Genomic DNA, 21,829 nt, shown 5'->3' on the forward strand with positions numbered 1-21,829 from the left:
TTTTGCCCCAAAAATGAGCAGAGCAGAATATAAGAATGAGTCGCACTGCAGTCTCCCCAGTACTTTTCTTCTCCTGCAGGAGAAATTTGGGGCAAAATTTCCCTTACTGCTGTGGATCATGGACATTACCTATAACAGAAGTGCATTTAATACTTTTGTAATTGCTGAACCTCAGTGAGAAAGGGTGAGAAGTTAATTGAATTCCTCCCTTCTAGAATTGTCATTAGTCAGGGCTTCTTGGAGAGTTTGTTTTTGGCTGAATTCTAGGCAGAGAAATGCCAGATACAGGGCTGGTCAGGGAAAGCCACTGGCACAAGTAAGGAGAAAGCATATGCAGTGTCCTCAGTGATGAGGTAGCTCTTGAACAATAATTTGAAAATTATTTTAGTCTCCAATATTACAGCTAGAGAGACTTATAACTTATCACCCAAACATGAACCCTTTTGAAGATTGAGTGGTTCTATTAGTAATTGTGTCAGAACAGCAGGAGTAAACTCGCAGTCCTGGGCAAACTGAGATATGCAGTCAGTCACCCTAATTATATAGACTGAGGGTATTTTCCAACACTTGTTAACGCAAGGAAATTGTGAACTTGTGAAATTTCTTTCTATGGATTCCACTTGTTCTGCTTTTCAGAATTCCTATAATGAGTGGCAACCCTTTTCGATTTTTTTTGTCAATAAGATGCCGAATGCCCAATGTCCCTGCAGTCCAGTCTTTAGAAAATGTCCATGTAGATTAATGTAGATTCTTTTTTAAAAATCTGTTAAGAGATAAAAGTCTAAATTCATATAAGATTGTTTCAGTTATAAAGTCTAAAGCAATGCTTGTCTTTATAGTAAAACATACAGTATGAATGTGTCCTCACTTAAAGTAATTATGTAATATATAATAATTTTTATTAATAATAAAAGGCATTATAATATTTATTAAAAATTAGAAAGAGCAAGGATAAAGTCAAATATCAAAATCTGATTTTTCTCCCTCTTTCTATTTCCATTCCCCAGAAGTAACAACTTTTAACACGTCTGTATCCTTCTAGGTAATTTTATACATATATGAATATGACCAATATATTATATTCCCTTATGTAAACACAGGGACGCACGCTAAATACATGTTCAGGAACTTGTTTTTTTCCTTGAGGATTTGAGTATTTTTGTACATTTATAGCTATATCTGAATTTATATCTATACCACATTCCTAATTTTATTGACAGCTGCATAGCATTGGGACTCATTTGAGAGGCTATAAAAGCTTTCCCTCCCATTCTATACTAACAACTGTAGAATAAGTGAGCAAAATTAAAATACATATTGAATAATAATTTAAAATTTGTGATCTTATCCTTAAACTTACACTTTTACACTAACAAAATAATAATAAAACAATAGAGGGTGGCGTTAGCAAGATAGATGACTTGGAAATTTTTAACGGGTAGCTTTGACTTATATTAGTACTTAGCAAATTTAGGACTCTGAACAGCCTCTGCCTTGAATGTCTCAGAGTTCCTGTATCATATGATACTTTCATTCACATTGCTGTGTGCCATTATGCCAGGCAATTTACATTAAAGATCACATTTATACTTCACATCAGATAGTTATTATTATCTCTGTTGTTAAAGTTGATGGTATTGGAGCTGTGGAGAGAATAAGAAGATAAATTTTAACTCACAGAGTCATTTTTTATTGGCAACCCTAGGACATTTAGAGTTCTGAAAATCATACATAATTTTTCTCTGAGCATCAGAAGATGACTACAGTTCCTTTTGTCTACACTTTGTACCACTATCCCAGGAAGGCACTATTACACTCATTTTATAGATGAGAAGCTTGAAGCTCACAAAGAGTAAGAAATAATCCCAGGAGGATATAACTAATGACTTATTTAGTAGGGACATGGACCCAGATTATCTGCCTCCAAATTCCATGCTAATATCTTTTTATTCTGATTTGATAAAGTCGTAGAAGGCAAAAGATGTTTCCTTGAGATGTGTCTAATAGCTTGCTAAAGCCTATATGTATAGTTTTTGAGGTGGTCTAAATAATTTTAATTGTTTCACGTTGTATGTTCCCACTGATAAGTGGGAACTAAGCTATGAGGAATGACACAATGGACTTTGGGGACTTGGGGGAAAGGGCGGGAGGGAGCTGAAGGATAAAAGACTACACACTGGGTACGGTATACACTGCTCAGGTGATGGGTGCACCAAAATCTTAGAAATAACCACTAGAGAACTTATTCATGTAACCAAAGACCTCCTGTTCCCCAAAAACCTATTGAAATAAAAAAAAGTAAGAAACTAACAAATTCTTTGTTTCAGATGACAAGACAGTTTCCTTAGCATTGAGAAATTAGAGTGAAAAAAAATGTGTTAGGGATTATGACTGAATCTAAAAATAGCTATCTATGTGGAAAGTATTAGAAAGATTAACCAAACGACAAAAGATCAAAGAACAAATTTTGTGATAGTTGTTTAAATCAGGAATCTACTTTTTACATTTTAGCTTTCACTTTTGCAGTGATGATACAGATATAAAAAGATTAAATTTTAGAAATACTTTGGTAATTATGAGGATTTTCAGCTGTATATTTTTCATGTCATAAAACAAGCAATATCAATTCTGTAAATATCTTCAAACAGGTAGTAAAATGACTATAAGTAACTGAAATAGTCAACAAATGGGTGTTAATTGACTTCCTGAATTTTTCTGTTTCAGGAAACCAAGAGTTGAAACATTAATCATGAATTGGGTAAATAAGAGCATCATACAGGAGTTTATTCTGCTGGATTTCTCAGATCGACCTTGGCTGGAATTTCTACTCTTTGTGGTCTTCTTGATTTCTTTCGTCATGACCATCTTTGGCAATCTGACCATTATTCTAGTGTCACGCCTGGACTCCAAACTCCATACCCCTATGTATTTTTTTCTTATCAATTTGTCACTCCTGGATCTTTGCTACACCACATGTACAGTCCCACAAATGCTAGTAAATTTATGCAGCATCAGAAAAGTAATCAGTTATGGCGGCTGTGTAGCTCAGCTTTTCATATTTCTGGCCTTGGGGGCTACTGAATGTCTTCTCCTGGCTGTCAGGTCCCTTGATAGGTTTGTAGCTATTTTTCAGCCTCTCCATTACTCAGTTATCATGCACTAGAGACTCTGTCTCCAGTTGGCAGCTGCATCCTGGATTACTGGTTTTGGTAACTCAGTGTGGTTGTCTACCCTGACTCTCCAGCTGCCATTCTGTGACCCTTATGTGATAGATCACTTTCTCTGTGAAGTCCCTGCACTGCTCAAGTTATCCTGTGTTGAGACAACAGCAAATGAGGCTGAACTATTCCTTGTCAGTGTGCTCTTCCATCTAATACCCCTAACACTCATCCTTATATCATACGCTTTTATTGTCCGAGCAGTGTTGAGGATACAGTCTGTTGAAGGTCGACAAAAAGCATTTGGGACATGTGGTTCCCATCTAATTGTGGTGTCACTTTTTTATGGTACAGCTATCTCCGTGTACGTGCAACCACCTTCACCCCGCTCCAAGGACCGAGGAAAGATGGTTTCTCTCTTCTATGGAATCATTGCACCCATGCTGAATCCCCTTATATATACACTTAGGAACAAAGAGGTAAAGGAAGCCTTTAAAAGGTTGGTTGCAAGAGTCTTCTAATCAAGAAATAAGAAACATGCAAATGATAAGCTTTGCTAAAGACAAAATGTTTACTTAGCTTACTAATTTCTCTGCAAGTTGTCCTACTTTTGTCATTACTGTAGAGAACAATTGTAATCTCCCTCAAATAAAATTTCCTTGACGAAGAACTATATTTGCTTCTGTTGCCGAAATGTTTTCATTCAACAAGCCCCCAGAATTGACCTTCCAATTCACCAAAAATTGTAATCACAACATCTTCAAGGTTTGTCAAACATCCCATCAATGCTTGTACAATTCAGTGTAACTTAGACCCTTAGAAAAGCCAGAATTTCTTTCTCCAATATCACACACACACACACACACAAAAGCACACACACACTAAAGGAGGCTCACTGAAACTCTCAAACCCCACCACTTCAAATTTGGATCTGGGTTAACAATTCTAATTTTAAAATTTCCACTCCCACATCAGCATAATAAGGAAATCTATAATAATTTTTATTCTAAAATTATAACCAGATTTTCCATTTTCTTACCATATTTCTGTAGTCATGTTTTTTCTACTAAATGAAAGCATTCTTTTTATTTCCTTTGCAAATCAAACCCTAGATATTTATTAGGTCCAGCTAATTTTCTTTTACATGAATTTTTTTTCCTAATTCTCCCAACTATCATATTATCTACCATTCTTTTAAACCCTAAAGCACTTACAGCTTAGATTCCAAAATAGTACATTATATAATGATTTCCAAAGATTTATTGTTTAGTACTTTTGTCTTGCATAATAGTAGTCTAATTATATTTTATTCTTGAGTGTACAAAAACTACAGCATACATTTTACCACATCACCTTTAGAAGTCATCGTAGTGCTGAGGAAATAGCATGCATTTACATTATTAGTTGATTCTTTTGGTTATTGAGTGATTCATTTACATTATAATAATTTAACAACCTTGCTACCCTTCTTTATCCATTGTTTTCTTCTACTAATGCATTATACATGTAGAAAATACAGTAGCTTAAAATATATTTATCATGTTTCTTATCAAAACCTACAGTACTTTTGCCATAATAAAATGTTAACAAAGAAATAAATCTGGTTTGCCAAGTTCTGACTTCAGTTTTCTCTCCTAATGGGAATAATTATCATAAAAAGCATAAATGGAAGCAAAATAGTGATAAAGTATATTTAAAGCGTAAGATAATAATTTTCGGCCGGGCGTGGTGGCTCAAGCCTGTAATCCCAGCACTTTGGGAGGCCGAGACGGGCGAATCACGAGGTCAGGAGATCGAGACCATCCTGGCTAACACGGTGAAACCCCGTCTCTACTAAAAAATACAAAAACTAGCCGGGCGAGGTGGCTGGCGCCTGTAGTCCCAGCTACTCGGGAGGCTGAGGCAGGAGAATGGCGTAAACCCGGGAGGCGGAGCTTGCAGTGAGCTGAGATCCGGCCACTGCACTCCAGACTGGACGACAGAGCCAGATTCTGTCTCAAAAAAAAAAAAAAAAAAAAAAAAAAGATAATAATTTTCTCACTGAAAATTAATTCATTGCTAAAGGTCCAAATAAATGACAGGTCAGATTACTGGAGACAAATGTGTATCTCAAAGCCAATGTCAGTGTAGTTTGATGAATTATGAGGACATAGAAGAGAAAACAGAATTCCAGAAATTGAAATAGTTAATTTTTAAAACGAGAGGTTTATTGATTTAACTAATTTTATAATTGCAGATTTGGTTTTAACTAGTATTTATACTTGTATGCTGGTGTATAATTTTATACTGGTAACTTCTATAACTAAGCTATTATCAGTTACCTTGAGAATATAAAAAATATATTAATGATTCATATAGAACAAGACACATTAAACTAACTGTGTCTCTCCTTTTTTGCAATTCTGAGAAATTTATTTTTCTAATACAAACCACTTTTAAGGAGAATGTATTTTGGATTTTTTTATACTTATAATAAAATATACATAAAATTTGGTAGTTTAACCATTTTTAAGTGTACAGCCAGTGGCATTAAGTGCAATCACATTGAGCGTCAATCTCCAAAATTTTTTCATCTCCTGAAACTAAAACTCTGTACCCATTAAAAAATAACTACCTATATTCCATATTTTGTCCCCACCAGCCCCTGGCAACTGCTATTCTCTTTTCCATCTGATTTTGAACAGTCTAGATACCTCATATGAATGAAATTGTAGAGTGCTTTTTCTTCATGGCTAACTTATTTCACTTAGCATAATGTCTTTAAGGTTCATCCATGTTGTAGCATGTGTCAGAATTTCCTCCCTTTTAAGATTGAATAATATTCTATTGTATGTATATACCACATTTGGTTTATCTCTTCATCAGTTGATAGGTATTTGAGTTGTTTTCACCTTTTGGCTATGTTGAATAATGCTGCCATGAATATGGGTGTATAAATATCTGTCTGAGTTCCTGCTTTCAGTTCTTTTGGGTATATACCCAGAAGTGGAATTGCTAGATCATATGGTAATCCTACTTTTAATTTTTTGACAAACTGCTATACTGTTTTCTATAATGGTGGCACCATTTTTCATTCTCACTAACTGTCCACAAGGGCTGTAATTTCTCCATATAGCTCATTTTAATAAAATTAATTTTTATAAAGTGTTTTGTGATATATATTTTATGATACAGAGAATAACCAGAAAATAGTAGAGTTCTTTTTGTTCATATCTATTTCTATATTCTCACTCAAAAATTGATTAATGGAAATTACTCAAGAAGAGAGGTTTTATTGTAATGGGACATAAATATTCAAATAAAAGAGCAATCAGGTCCAACCAGGAATAGTAAACTAAATTTAGGGAATAAAACTGCACATCATATTTTGGAGGCTGAGGCAAGAGAATCGCTGGAGCTCAAGAGTCAAGGCCAGCCTGGGCAATATAGCAAGACCCATCTCTAAAAAAATAAAAAATAAAATTGAACATCAATGCAAAAGCTTTTACTACATGTTATATTCTATGTAATAGTAGAAATTATAAGATTGCCAGTGACTCTCATAAGGATAGAACTAAGGACATATATTCATGGTACCACATGTAGATTATCAAATTCAGTTCAACTCATAATAATCCTTATAACAGATATACCTATCCTTATGGGAGTTTTTGTAATAAATTGCATCCATGATAACCATTTCCATTGAGGTCCAGAGAAACAAAATGTGAAAAAGAAATGACAGATAATTTGAAACATTTGGGAAAATGTCATATAGAAAAGGAGTTAGACTTTATTTGTTGGTTTCTAAAATAGAAAGAACTAGTAAGAAGTATGTGGAGACAATATTGGTTGTATGGAAGGACTTGCTCACAGTCAGTAAAAAACAAAAATGGAATGATTTGGCTTCATGAATAATAAAATTTCCTGGCCAGGCACAGTGGCTCACGCCTGTTATCGCAGCACTTTGGGAGACCAAGGCAGCCAGATTACTTGAGGTCAGGAGTTTGAGAGTAGCCTGGACAACATGGTGAAATCCCGTCTCTAAAAAAATACAAAAATTAGCCAGGCGTGGTGGCACACACCTGTAGTCCCAGCTACTCGGAAGGCTGTGGCAGGAGAATCACTTAAACCCGGGAGGCGGAGGTTGCAGTGAGCCAAAATCATGTCATTGCATTCCAGCCTGGGCAACAAGAGCAAGACTCCATCTCAAATAAATAAATAAATAAATAATTTAAAAACAAAATAAAATAAAATTTCCTTAGCAACAGTTATTCAAGTATATCACTTTGTGGAAATATTTCATATGGTATTCAAATACTGGAAGGATGGTTGGATTACATGACTTACAGGATGATTTCTAACCCAGAGATTCTGTGAGTCTGTGAGTATAAATAAAGAAGGAATTTAACTTAGGAATAAAATAACTGTCTAGAGCCAAAAGTTCTGAAGTTTTGGAATGTTTAATTAAAGATTAGGATGAATAGTTATCTATAGACATTCATAGACTGAAGCTATGTAGCCTATTATCCTCTGATTAAGCAGCATAACATTAACTTGCTTTTTATTGTTTTATGACTTTTAGTAAATTTACACAGTTGTTCACCAGTTGTACTTTATGATTGTTTCCAGTTCGGGTTATTTTCAGTATGTTTATATGAAAATGCATAGACAATTTTTTATATAGATAAATTCTCATTTTTCATGAGCACACATCTAGGAGTAGAAATGCTAGGTTGTAATGGCAAATCCATGTGTACATTTTTAACAAAATACGAAGCTGTTTTCTACAGTGATTATACCATTTTATATTTTTCTCCAGCAACACATGAGGGTTTTAATTTCTCCCCATCCTAACCGACACATGTTTTCAGACTTTTGGAGTATAGCCATTCTAGAGTATGTGTAGTAATGTCTCATTATGTACTTATTAGCATTTTCCAAGTGATTAATGATTTTGAGCGTATTTTCATGCACTTATTAGCCATTTATACAGCTCCTTTTATAAAATATACATTCAAATATTTTGCCCATTTGTCAAATGAAGTGTCTTATTATTATCAAGACTTTTCTATGTATTGCAGACACAGTCTTTTATCAGATACATATTTAGCAATTATTTTCTCCTAATCTGTAGCTTTTTTGTTTCTTTTTCATTTTTGACAGAGTCTCACTCTGTTGCCCAGGCTGGAATGCAGTGATGCAATCTGAGTTCAAGCTTGTTTCATTTTTAACACCTTCATTGAGATATAATTTGCATACCAGAAAACTTTCTCATTTAGAAGTACTGTTCAGGCCCTGCCAGGTTCAAGCTTGTTTCATTTTTAACACCTTTACTGAGATATAATTTACATACCATAAAACTTACTCATTCAAAAGTATAGTTAGCAGGTGGGGTGGCTCATGCCCGTAATCCCAGCAGTTTGAGAGGCTGAGGTGGGAGGATCACTTGAGTCCAGGAAGGTGGAAGCTGCCGTGAGCCCTGATTGCGCCACTGCACTCCAACCTGGGTGCCAGAGCAAGACCCTCTCTCAAAATAAAATAAACAAAATAAGAAATAAAGTTCAGTGGTTTTCCAGTACATTCACAGAATTCTGTAATCATCACCACCGCTGAATTTTAGAAATTATAATTATCCCCCATAGAAACCTTGTGTACCTTAGCAGTCATTTTCCATTTCACCTGCTCTTCACTTCCAACCCAAGCCATTGGCAACCATTAATCTACTTTTCATATCTATACGTTAGCCTATTCTAGACATTTCATATACATGGAGTCATATAATACACAGTCTTTCGTGACTGACTTCTTTCACTTAACATAATGTTTTCAAGGCCCATTCATGTTGTAACATGTTTCAGTACTTCATTCTGTTTTATTGCCAAATAATATTCCATTGCATAGATATACTTAATTTCATTTATCCATTCATCAGTTGATGAAAATTTCAGTTGTTTCCACTTTTTGGTCTTTATGAATAATGTCACTATGAACATTTAAGTATAAGTTTATATAGACACATGTTTTCATTTCTGTTGGGTATATATTCTATGTATGAGTGAAATTGCTGGGCCATATAGTAACACCATGTTTAATTTTTTCTTTTTTTTTTTTAGACACAGTCTCACTCTGTTACCCAGGCTGGAGTACAGTGGCACAATCTCAGCTCACTGCAACCTCTGCCTCCTGGGTTCAAGCGATTCTCCTGCCTCAGCCTCCCAAATAGCTGGAATTACAGGCACCCGCCACCATGCCTGGATAATTTTTGTGTTTTTAGTAGAGACAGGGTTTTGCCATGTTGGCCAGGCTGGTCTCAAACTCCTGACCTCAAATGATCTGCCTGCCTCGACTTTCCAAAGTGCTGAGATTACAGACATAAGCCACTGCACCCAGCCACTATGTTTTCCAAAGTAGCTACTCTATTTTAATTCCCACCAACAACATAAGAGGATACTAAGTTTCCACTTTATTGAAAACACTTTGGTACTGCCATTCTTCATTATTATAGACATCCTGTTGGTTGCAAAGCAGTATCTTGTGGTTTTGTTTTTATTTCCCTAATGACTAGTGATATTGAACATCTTTTCATGTTTTTATTGGTCATTTGTATATCTTCTTTGGAGAAATGTGTATTCAAATCATTTGCCCACTTTTTAAGTTGAGTTGTCTTTTTATTACTGAATTACAGAAGTTCTTTACATATTCTGGGTACAAGTCTTTGTTGGAGATATAATTTGCAAAGATATTCTCCTGTTCCGTATTTTCAATTACTTGATGGTGTCCCTTGAAGCACAAAGTTTTTCAATTTTGATGAAGCCCAATTTATCTTTAAGTATTAAGAAACCACTGTGTAAATGAAGACCATAAAGATTTTTACCTGGGTTTTCTTCTAGGGACTTATAGTTCAGCCTCTACATACATTTAGGTCTGTGATCCATTTTGAGTTAATTTTTACGTATGGTGTGAGGAAGGAGTCCAGTATCATCTTTTTAGATGTGCATATCTATTTGATGTTTGTCCCAGCATCATTTGTTGAACAGACTATTCTTTCTTCAATAAATTATCTTAGCACCCTTGTCAAAAATCCATTGACCATAAATCTGTAAGTTTATCTATGGACTCTCAATTTATTCCATTGATCCATATGTCTACCTTTATGCCTGTACCCTGCTTTCTTTATAACTGTTTTGTAGTAAGTTTGGAAATTAGGAAGTGTGAGTCCTTCAACTTTGTTCTTCATTATTAACATTGCTTTGACTATTTTGTGTCTCTTGCATTTCTATACTAGTTTTAAGATCAGCTTGTCAATTTCTGCAAAACAAAACAAAAAACAAGAAAGCCAGCTGTGATTTTGTTACAGATTGCATTGGATCTATAGATCAATTCGGGGGGTTTTGTCATCTTAATAATATTGTTTTCCAACCCATGAACATGGGATGACTTTCCATTTATTTAAATCTTTCATTTCTTTCTACAATGTTTTATAGTTTTCAGTGAACATGACTTTTACTTTTTTTAACAGAGCTCCAAAAGAGGTCAAACCTCTCTATTGACTGAAAGGCTGCCAGAGTTTGAATACGATGCCACTGAGCTTGGGATCCCCAAGTTAAAATATCACAGACCCCAACTAGCTTATTAAGATTCAGCTGTTTCTCTTGGATAGACCATTTAACTTTGTTTGTTCTGTGCCTTAGCTTTATTTCCAGAGTTGCAGAAAAGACAAGTCACAGATCGGGAGAAAATATTTGCAAAACATGCATATCATGACCCACGAGGCCCCTCCTCTGCCACTGCCACTGCCACTGAGATGCTCTATCTCACTTCCTACCTATTACCTTCCCTTGTGAGCAACACCTCCCTTAGTGCCAAGGACATCAAGAAGATCCTGGACAGAGTAGGCATGGAGGCAACTGATGACTGGCTAAACAAGGTTATCAGTGAGCTGAATGGAAAAAAATATTTAAGATATCATTGCCCAAGGTATTGGTGAGCCAAAGCTCAACAATAAGAAAACACGTAAACCAATTAAAAAATGGGCAAAATATCTGAACAGACACCTCAACAAAGAAGAAATACAAATGGCAAATAAGCATGTAAAAAGATAGTCAATGTCATTTTTTGTTAGGAAATTACAAATCAAAAAATAGGGAGATACCACTACATTCTCATTAGAATGAACTAAAATCTAAAAATCGACAATACAAATTGCTAGCAAAGATGCAGAGTGGCAGAAAGTCTCATTCATTTCTTCTGAGACACAGAATAGTACATCAATTTCCTGATCACTGTAATCCATTCCATGACCCACACAGATATTTTTCTCCCAACATGTTAGGAAAGCAGATCTCCCATGGTATTCATGGACTTCTCTTTCTGAGTGGAAATTCACAAGGGTATCTTCTAGTTATCTATTCCAATCTCCCCTACCCTCGTCTAGCATCTTGAAGGGTCTTGATTGCTAACCTGGGATTGTGACCCAAACCTTCATTTCTAAAGGTCTGAACCCTTGGTAATCATGCTGTCTTCAGTCTGAAGTTGCTGCATCTGTCTATTCATAGTTATGATGGAACACAGGAGGTAGCCAAGTGGATCTCCTGTACTCCACATGAATTCTTCTGTGGCCCCTTGTCTAAAATGAGCCCTGCTTCCTCCTGCTGATCAGGGTCAATTTCCCCTGACAGTATGGTAAGGTAGTTATCTATTGCTGCATAACAAATCACTCCAAAACTTACCAGCTTAAAACAACAAACATTTATTACTTCACAGTTTCTTTTAGGTTAGGAATTGAGGCACAGCTTAGTGGGGTCCTCTGGCTCAGGGTTGGTCTCACACAAGGATACAAAGTGTTGGCTGGAGCTACAGGCATCTTAGGTCTTAATGGGGTTTCCAATCTCACCCACTGATAGTTGGCTGGTCTCAGAAGACCTACTTGCAGGGTTACTCATTTAGGCCTATTCATACAGCTGCTCCATGACGTGGAAGCTATCTTTCTCCACCATGAGTAATCCATCAGAACGAGTGAGAGTGAGTGCATGCAACGTGAAAGCCAGTCTTTTTATAACCTAACATCTTGGAAGTGACATCACAACACTTCTGCTTTATTCTAATTGTTAGAAGTGAGTCAATAATGTCACAGGATCCTTCAGGTGTCACTTCGCCAGCCAGAAACCTCTGTGGCCATCTGCGCCTCTGCTTGAGTTTAGCTCGTGCCCACTGGGCTCATTTTGCCCACTTGGCTCAGCAGGCTGCACTCTGTTTGCACTACCGGCCCAGATCCCATGCCCGCCGAGAGTGAGCCAGGCACAGAGTAGTGAGGGTTGTGTGAGTGAGTGTGGGGTCTGGCCACTGAACATAACCAGGCGCACCAACTGCTGTGGCGGAATAGGCAGCTCCTGGTGCCGACCCCATGCAAGGCTGTGGCTGGACCAGGTGTACGGCAAGCAGCTTCCACTGCAGGCACTGGCGCCTGGATGAGGGGAATGTGGTGGTGCCTGAAAACTTGACGATGCCACAAGAACCCCAAGGGTTGGGCGGGGCACATGCTACATCTCTCTTGTTCACACCACCTGCAGCTTGGTGAATGGAGAGAGGGTCGGTTTCAGCCCGTTTGTGTTACAACTGGTTCGGTCCCACCATCCCACTCCAACCTACTCCTGGGCTGGCCCAACCACACCCTGCCTCCCATTGCATGGGGCAGCCACCTACACCAGTGAAGGTGGGCAGGGCTATAGTGTTACAGCTCTGGTAGGGGAAATCCCGAGGTCTGGGCCCTCAGAAGAGTCCCCAGTCACCAGGTTTCACTCCCACAGTTTGACAAACAGGAGTGTGTCACTGCCCACAGCTCAGTGAGCCAGCCTGGAAAGTGTTACAGCCCTTTTCATGCCTGCCATTCCATGGGTCTCGAGTTCTTGACCTGTGTCCAGGAAGAATGAGGTCACATGGACAACTGGAGGGTGTTCAAGGTGAAGAAGAGCTTTATTAAGCAACAGAACAGTTCTCAGCAGAGAGGAGACCCGAAGTGGGTAACTCCTATTCACAGGCAGGATTGGACTGAATCTGGGGTTTTTATGGGCTCAGAATAACCCCAGGAAGGTTATAACCATCCTCGAAAAGGAGGAAGTACATGCTGATTGGTCCATGGGTGGGAGAATTGGTCCATGGAGAAAGTACATGTTAATTGGTCAATGAGTAGGCCCGGAAAAACCATCTGATTAGCCAAAAGGCATCAAGGAAGTTCTCACTCTATGTCTTGGACTCCATTTGGAACTGGCAGCCCAGTCCCGAGGCTTCAGGCCATTCTTGGCTTGAAGGTCGGGACTCACTGCAGACCCGCCCCTTCCCACCTAGTAACCTATTTGCCTCCTGCCATCATCAATAAGACTAACTCATACTTAATAGAAGGGATTACACATGGGGGAATATAGCAGTAAACACAATACTTAATGGAAATGAAAATATCAAAGAGTGGAAAAATAATAAGCACTTAACAAACATAATAGAATAAATAATCCAATGTTTATCTTTTTCACTGTCTTGGATAAGATAGTAATTGTGACACAATATTGTAACTTCCTCATTCTTACCTTTCTCTGGATTGTGAGATCCTTGAGGGCACATATGTAACATTTATTTACATCCCAAGTGTCTTTCACAGTGCCTGAAAATGTCTAATGATAGAAACATATTGCATATCCCAGAGTCATTCTGCATTGTAAGATTTTATGGGAATTATTCCTGAAGGATACGCATAGAACAAAAAAGTCACTGATAGAGAATAGCTTTCCTAGGTACTCTCACTAAATCTTTACTCACCAAAATGCCATCCAGAAGTGAGGGGATGATTATTTGAGTTCTATTGGGAAAGTTTCAGATTCGATGGTGTGAATAATAGTATTGGGTAAATCCCAGGGCTGCTGAATAGCTCTAAGATGCAACTGTAAAGCAAAGGGAAGACAACAGTGACAGGAGCTGACTCACTTTAGCTCTCCACTGTAATTAGTCCTTAATTGACTGTTTCTCTTCTAAGGCAGACAACCCCAGAGAGTATTCCATTTTATGAATTATAACAAAACTCATTTGAAACTTTTTAATAGTTGCATGCAGCATAGGCAGAACATGTTAATCGATTCTACTCTCCCAAGAGCTGGATCCCTGTGGACATGGAGAAAACAAGATCATTGCTGTTGGCAGCTGAATTCTAATAATTATTATAATGAGATCTCTAAGGTCTTGTTCTTCCTTCCACCTTTTATAAAGAACTGCAGAAGTTGAAAATCACTTTCCCACTTGCTCTAATTTTAAATGTTACCCATCGATGTCATCACTCAGACTCCCTTAAGATTTTTCAGTTATGCAGAGAGAATCACATGAGTAAATGTAACCATCTTTTAATTTTACCAGAAAAAGATGGCCTAAGAAAAACTTCTTTTATCAATAAATCCAAACATTTCTCATTCTTTAGTCTCTCCAATCTATAATTCCATCTTTTTTTCTCATCTCCTTCAGAACTTAACTGTCAGGGACAATAAGTCAATTGTTAAATGAGTTAGTGGGTTGAGTATCTTTCCTTTTTACTTAGAAGACAGAGAAAACATGAAAAAACAAATGACATTAAACTGAAGCTTAATTTTAAAAATTTACTTCCAACATTTATTTAACACTTATAAATGTTAAAGCAACATATAGTCATAATTATATATTACATTTTCATATGGTTATATGTTAACTTTTTTATTTTTACAAGACTAAACAGGGAAAATTAAAAATTCACTTATTTGAAACTCCTGTTATCTTTGCATATTTATGTAAATCATAGTATTTTAGAAATTGAAGAGGAAGAAATTCGTGCAAACCCATTCTACAAGGCCATTGTTATTCTTATACTAAAACCAGACAAAATGCAACAAAACCAGAAAACTCCAGGCCAATATCCCTAATGAACATAGATACAAAAACTCTTAACAATATAGCAAACCAAATTCAATAGCACATTACAAAGATCATTCACTATGATCAAGTGAAATTTGTCCTATGGTTGCAAGGATGGTCCAACATACACAAATCAATAAACATGATATATCATGTTAGCAGAATCAGGGACAAAAATTACATGACAAATAAAAGGCATTTGATAAAATTCAATAGGCTTTATGATAAAAACTCTCAAACCAAGTGTACAAGGAACATACCTCAAAACAATAAAGTCCATATATGACAAGCTAACAGCTAACATCATACTGAATATGGAAAAGTTGAAAGATTTTCCAATCTCTAAGATCTGGAAAAATATAAGGATGCCCATTTTTAGAACATTTATTCAACATAGTACTGAAGTGCTAATCAGAGCAAGTAGGCTGGACAAAGAAATAGAAGACATACAAATTGGAAAGGAGAAAGCCAAATTGTCCCTGTTCACAGATGACATGATCTTATATATAGAAAACCCTAAAGACACCACCAAAAAAACTGTCAGAACCAATAAACTAATTCAGTAAAGTTGCAATATACAAAATCAGTATCCAAAACTCAGTAGTGTAATAGCAAACTATCTGGAAAAAAAAAATCAAGAAAGCAATCCCATTTATAATCACTACAAAAAAAGATACCCAGGAATAAATTTAACCAAGGAGGTGAAAGACCGCTACAATAAAAACTATAAAACATTGTTGAAGTATATTAAAAAGTACACAAATAAATGGAAAGATATCCATGTTCGTGGATTGAAAGAATTAACATTGTTTAAATGTCTATGATACCCAAAGCAATCTATAGATTCAATGCAATCTGGAGTGCAATGACATGATCTCGGCTCACTGCAACCTCCACCTCCTGGGTTCAAGCAATTCTCCTGTCTCAGCCTCCTGAGTAGCTGGGACTAAGGGTGCGTGCCACCATGCCCGGTGAATTTTTGTATTTTTAGTAGAGATAGGGTTTCACTGTATTAGCCAGGGTGGTCTCGATCTTCTGACCTCGTGATCTGCCTGCCTTGGCCTCCCAAAGTGCTGGGATTATAGGTGTGAGCCACCGCACCCGGCCTGAAATAATTTTTTTTAGGGTCAGTCATGAGTTTCAAATAACATCAGTTTGAGGAAAATGTAAGCTTTAGTCTCTCACAGCAATGAATGTGCTCAATGTTTCTTCTTAAGCTATGAGCCATTCTTAAAGAAATCTCTGTAATCCTTAACTTCTCTTAGAGACAATATTATGATTTTGGAGGTTCTTGGGGGCCAATTTTACCTTCTCCAAAGGGTAATCAGTGTGACTTCAGTTTTTTGTTTGAATATAATTTTATGAGCATCAGTCAACCAAATTTCATGTGTTTATTTTGTATGTCATACATTCCAGTAACTTTGCCAATCGAACCTGTAAATAAAAGTTACAAATCCAGTGACAATGGAAGAAAAAAAAAAAAAACTCTTTGGATTTAATATAATTTTCAATTGAAAATTATATTAAAATATAAATAAATTAGACTTCAATATTCTTTCCTAAGAAAACTGACAAAAATCTCAATTTAAGTACAAAGAAGTATTCAAATACTGTTCATATTTGTGCTATCTTGCCAAATTTACTTTTTTGCCTCACCAAACACCAAGAGTATTTTACCATAGAAATAAAAAGTCAAAGTTTAAGGATATGAACAGCTATGGCCCAGACTAAAACCTAAAAAAGGACCTAAGAGTTTTGATTCCCAATCATCTGATGATTTCCCTGATGACTCCATGATTTCCCACAAGAATTTACTCTTCTATTTCCTTCTGCTGCACTAGTTAATTACCCAAAGGGAGCATGCAACCCCCATGATCTTTGCAAGAAAATATGTTATGCCAACTTTCAGGTACGGCTTTTGATCCTAAGATATTACCCCTCCATTTTTTCCCCCATCTGGGTCTATAAGACCTTTCAAATCTGCCTTGTTTATTTTCTGGAGTCAGCAGGACATCCTTGTCTTGGAGTTTTGGTTGACAGCTCCAGAAAGCCTGCTGAACACCAGGTGTTTGTCCCAAATGGCAGGTAGACAGAGGAAGAATGGGAATACTATGTGCTATTACAATTGCCTCTTTTCTCTACAATTTAATTACCCTATTGCAATTACTCCATTTTACCATTTTCTGAAGTAGTGCAACACCATTACTCTATCACTTCAATCAAATTGTAAGAAAAGTAATCATATGGCTTTGTTCCTCTTTTATCTTGAGAGAAAAACTAGAATGTAAAGCAGAGAAGAGAGTTTGGGGCTTGTCAGGTTGTTTCTTGACAAGTTGAGATCGTTGTAATCACTTCTTTTTTTTTTTTTTTAAACTCTAAATGTTTTTCTATTTATTTATTTTTATTTTATTTTATTTATTTATTTATTTATTTTTATCTTTTTTTAAATTATACTTTAAGTTCTAGAGTACATGTGCACAACGTGCAGGTTTGTTACATATGTATACATGAGCTATGTTGGTGTGCTGCACCCATTAACTTGTCATTTACTTTAGGTATATCTCCTAATGCTATCCCTCCCCTCTCCCCGCTCCCCACAATAGGACCCGGTGTGTAATGTTCCCCTTCCTGTGTCCCAGTGATCTCATTGTTCAATTCCCACCTATGAGTGAGAACATGCGGTGTTTGGTTTTCTGTTCCTGCGATAGTTTGCTGAGAATGATGGTTTCCAGCTGCATCCATGTCCCTACGAAGGACATGAACTCATCCTTTTTTGTGGCTGCAGAGTATTCCATGATGTATATGTGCCACATTTTCTTAATCCAGTCTGTCACTGATGGACATTTGGGTTGATTCCAAGTCTTTGTTATTGTGAATAGTGCCGCAATAAACATACGTGTGCATGTGTCTTTATAGCAGCATGAGTTATAATCCTTTGGGTATATACCCAGTGATGGGATGGCTGGCTCGAATGGTATTTCTAGTTCTAGATCCTTGAGGAATCGCCACACTGTTTTCCACAATGGTTGAACTAGTTTACAGTTCATTTCACTGTTAGCTTGAGTTGCTTTGTCCTTTGCTGTTATATCATTCCCACTGGCACCTGGAAATCCTTCCAAAATGTTTTCCTGGCCTGGGGCCATCACACAGCCCACCTGTATGGCCAACCTAACTGCTGAGTGTTTGGTCTTATGACCTTGAATAGCCATGTAGGAACTCTATGGTGGACTGAGCCACTACTGGGTAAAGACTGGATCTCTGTACAAACTTGGATAACCGGACAATACATATAAATAGGTACCATAGATCCATCTAACACCACACATGCAAATGTGAGTGATTGAGATATGACATTGAACAACTATAGACAAAATTTAAGTTTTTCCCTAAACATGTCCCACAGAAGGCAACCATAAAAGTGAAAACTGCCCTGAAGAGCACCAGTTTCTGGCAATGGAGATCATACTGGCAAATGTGGGATGGCTTTCTTTAGCTCATCCCTACAGCAAGGATGCTCTCTTGAGTTGCAGAGATCTGTTAGGAACAACTTAATCACGCTAAAGACATTCAGGTAATGCCTAAGGTATTCTAGTACCTAGGTTTCCTCCCAACTGCCCAATGCCAATACACCATTATCCTTAAGGACACAGATTGATTTGTCACAAACAGTCTTGTAGGCCAGGAATATACTGAATTGCCCCAAATGGTACCCAGTGGCTCTGTGCTACTAACCTGCAGCCCAGGCTTCCCCTGGGGTGGCTTGGATGACTCCAGAATCTCTGACACCATTCCTGTATCCCTCAATGAGTCCATCTGGAGAAGTCAGTGGAGTAGGTCTGTTTTTTCTTGGTGGGATTACTTATTGACTATATTTGTGCCTCCAGTAGGTTCTTCTGATATCATGTAGAAGCTGGAAGCCCTTCAGAGATTCATCTCCACAGCTTTGAATGATGCCAAACATGGTATGGAGGCCTTGAACATTGAAAAAGCAGCAATGAAAAAAGTTGTCTACAAAACCAAATGGCCCTAGAGATGCTGACACCTGTGCAAGGGGGAACCTGCGCCCTTTTCAAAAGTGAACATTGTGTGCATATTCCAGACAAAGAATCTGAAGTTAATCAATCCATCCTTCACTTATAAAAGCAATTACAGCTTACTGACCACATAGGGTATGCCAAGTGGTCTACACAAAGTCATGTTTTCCAGGATGGGGTCCTTGGTGGAAAGCTCTGCTAGCAAGCGTTTTGGAAAATGTGATTTTAGATCTTGTCATGTGCACTTGTATTTACTGTTAGCGTAGGTTTTGTTTGCTGTGTTTCATAAAGCCAGGGGAAAGAAATTGCCGACGATCCCACCCTTTCTGACCAGCTCAGGGAACATATAGGAAGAGATGGGCATGTGAAATTGTAAGAGCCAATCAGGAAAATGGATTGCAGGATCTCTGACTGGAAATCATAGAGCCTTGACTATTCTGTGACTGAAAATCAGAGTGCCTTGACCCCTCTTTGACCTAGCCAGCTGCAGCTTTTTCCCAGCATGCTTGAACCCAAACTTGGGTCTTGAACATTCTCAGGCACTGATAAAGGTATCTAAGTTGTCGCCAAAAACACTGAAAGAAACTAGCTCTGGCCCTGAGCCAAATTCTTTAAACCCTCATATAAACTCCATACCCTGACCCCCTCACTGCAGACATATCTAGGTAGAACACCCCTTTTCTCTCCTATCCATGCGGAGGATTTCTGCAACACGATGTAAGTTCCCTCAATAAATGCTTTAGACTGATCACCTTGGCACATAGTGCTTCTTTCTTTGGAATTCCAACCAGCCCCAACTAGGACAGTTTTGGGCACTCCCTTGTGTGAACTCCCCTGCCACCACTTTCGAGGGACAAAACAGTACATATCTAATGGAATCATCTTGTTAAAAAGCAAGGGAACAACAAATACAAAATTTGTGATAGTGTTTCCTCAGATGAGAGGTAGTACAGAGAGGGACTAGAAAAAGAGTAGTATTAAATCTAAGTTGTTGTCAATCTATAGTTCTTACAGATCAGGTAATGGATTAAAAAATGTTCACACTTTAAGGCCACGCATGGACCAATGACAGCCAGTGGTTATAATTAATACCATTTTGAATATCTGAGTTCCACTGGAGTAAGGCGATGAATCAAACAAGGCCTTAGAAGAAAAGTTGCATGGGAATGCAGGAAGGTTTTGCAGAGGAGGTGAAGTTTCAGTTGCATCCCTGTTGCGTGGGCTTCAATTTCACCGTCTGAGATTTAAATAGAGGCAGGAGTCACTCAGGCTAGAGTGCAGTGGTGCAATCACAGCTCACTATTGCAGCCACCACTTCCTGGGCTCAGGTGATCCTCCCGCCTCAGCTTCGTGAGTAGCTGGGAATACAGGTGCACTCCACAACCCTCGACTATTTTTTTTTTTTAAATTTTTGTAGAGACAAGGTCCCAGCTATGTTGCCCAGGCTGGTCTCGAACTCCTGAATTCAATTAATCCTCCCGTGTTTGCCTCGCAAAGTGGGGAATTAGAAAAGTGAGCCAACACACCCGGCCCACTAGTGTTAAAAAATAAAAACAAAAGCAAGAATCTGACAGATAGAGCCAGGGTCTCTTCAAGGGTCTCTTTATAGCCCTTCTCAGGCTTGTACGCCTCATAAGAAAACTATCACATATGACTGCAAAACCCACCTTACACCAAAAATACTTCTGCAAGGACATCTGCCCAGCAACTGTTTGTCTAACCTCAGACTGGTGTCATCCTTGTTACCAATCTTTGTAGTCAAGGATAATGATTTTAAACAATCACATAAACCTCCTTATTCTTCCTTTAAAAACCTTTGTCTTCCCTTACCTCCCTGAATAGAAACATAGTTTACTCTGGCAAGTCTATTCTTTAATGCAATTTCCTATTCCCGAATAAATTTTTTTTTTTTTTTTTTTTTTTTTTGGTGGAGTCTTGCTCTGACGCCTAGGCTGGAGTGCAGTGGCATGATCTTGGCTCACTGCAACCTTCACTTCCTGGGTTCAAGCGATACTCCTGTCTCAGCCTCCCAAGTAGCTGGGACTACAGGCACTCGCCACCACACCCAGCTAATTTTTATATTTTTAGTAGAGACGGGGTTTCACCATGTTGGCCAGGCTGGCCTTGAACTCCTTGTTAAATACAGTGAGTTCTAAATTTCTCTTCAAAGAACCAGTATGTCAGTACCTTCAGTTCTTTGTTCTCCATTTTAAAGTTTAACTTCCTCATTTTCCTCATCTCCTTGCTTCTAGTTTCAGTAAACGACCTTTTCCGCCAGTTCTAATCAGTAGTTCACATCTGTTTCCCTGGTGACCTGCTCCGTCCTGAGTCACCCCTAGTCACCTGCTCTGTCGTGAGTCACCCCGGTGACCTGCTCTGACCTGAGTCACCTTTAGTCACCTGTTCCGTAACCATCCTTCGCGCCGAAACTACTCACCTCACCACCCCGGCTCTTACCCCTGCTCTCTTTAAAATAGCCAATCGGAATTAACTTAGACTGTGCGGTCCAACCCTAGCCAGCACGGGAACGACACAGCACTAGGGACTACCTGCGTCAGGGATAAGAACCCCTTCCCTTCCTTTGATCAGGTGTGCTCTAGCCATTGCTCTATCCGTGAGACGCACCCTTCTATAGAAGTAAATTGCTTTGCTGAGAAAATTTGTGCTCGAGTGTAAATATATTTTTTTTCCTTCTTCTTCTTTTTCTGAGTCTCACTCTGTCACCCAAGC

At 37.9% G+C, this 21,829-nt stretch overlaps 2 protein-coding genes across 8 annotated transcripts in view; one reads left to right on the forward strand and one right to left on the reverse strand.

Moving 5' to 3' along the window:
- Positions 1–3,831, forward strand: part of LOC101022063 (olfactory receptor 2B6) — a 69,113-nt gene extending 65,282 nt beyond the window's left edge. The window contains 1 exon segment of the mRNA XM_017957683.3: positions 2,725–3,831. Coding sequence (XP_017813172.1) covers positions 2,750–3,679 — 930 coding nt within the window. The 5' untranslated portion in view covers positions 2,725–2,749 and the 3' untranslated portion in view covers positions 3,680–3,831.
- Positions 3,832–8,310: 4,479 nt separating this feature from the next.
- LOC103883559 overlaps positions 8,311–21,829 on the reverse strand; it is an 87,636-nt gene continuing 74,117 nt past the window's right edge. Inside the window, exons 1-5 of one of the 7 annotated variants that reach the window (XR_645840.4) lie at positions 21,287–21,420; positions 18,798–19,037; positions 16,374–16,499; positions 13,950–14,071; positions 9,589–10,448 (exon numbers count right to left, since the gene is read on the reverse strand). The gene's annotated coding sequence lies outside the window, so the exon portion shown is untranslated. Of the gene's footprint in view, positions 8,668–9,588; positions 10,449–12,303; positions 12,710–13,949; positions 14,072–16,373; positions 16,500–18,797; positions 19,038–21,286; positions 21,421–21,536; positions 21,617–21,724; positions 21,810–21,829 lie in introns of those variants that run through there. The other 6 variants (XR_002521484.2, XR_001901650.2, XR_001901649.2 and 3 more) reach the window with 6 other exon arrangements.

Source organism: Papio anubis, chromosome 6 (genome assembly GCF_008728515.1).
Source record: "Papio anubis isolate 15944 chromosome 6, Panubis1.0, whole genome shotgun sequence".
Lineage (NCBI taxonomy): Eukaryota > Metazoa > Chordata > Mammalia > Primates > Cercopithecidae > Papio > Papio anubis.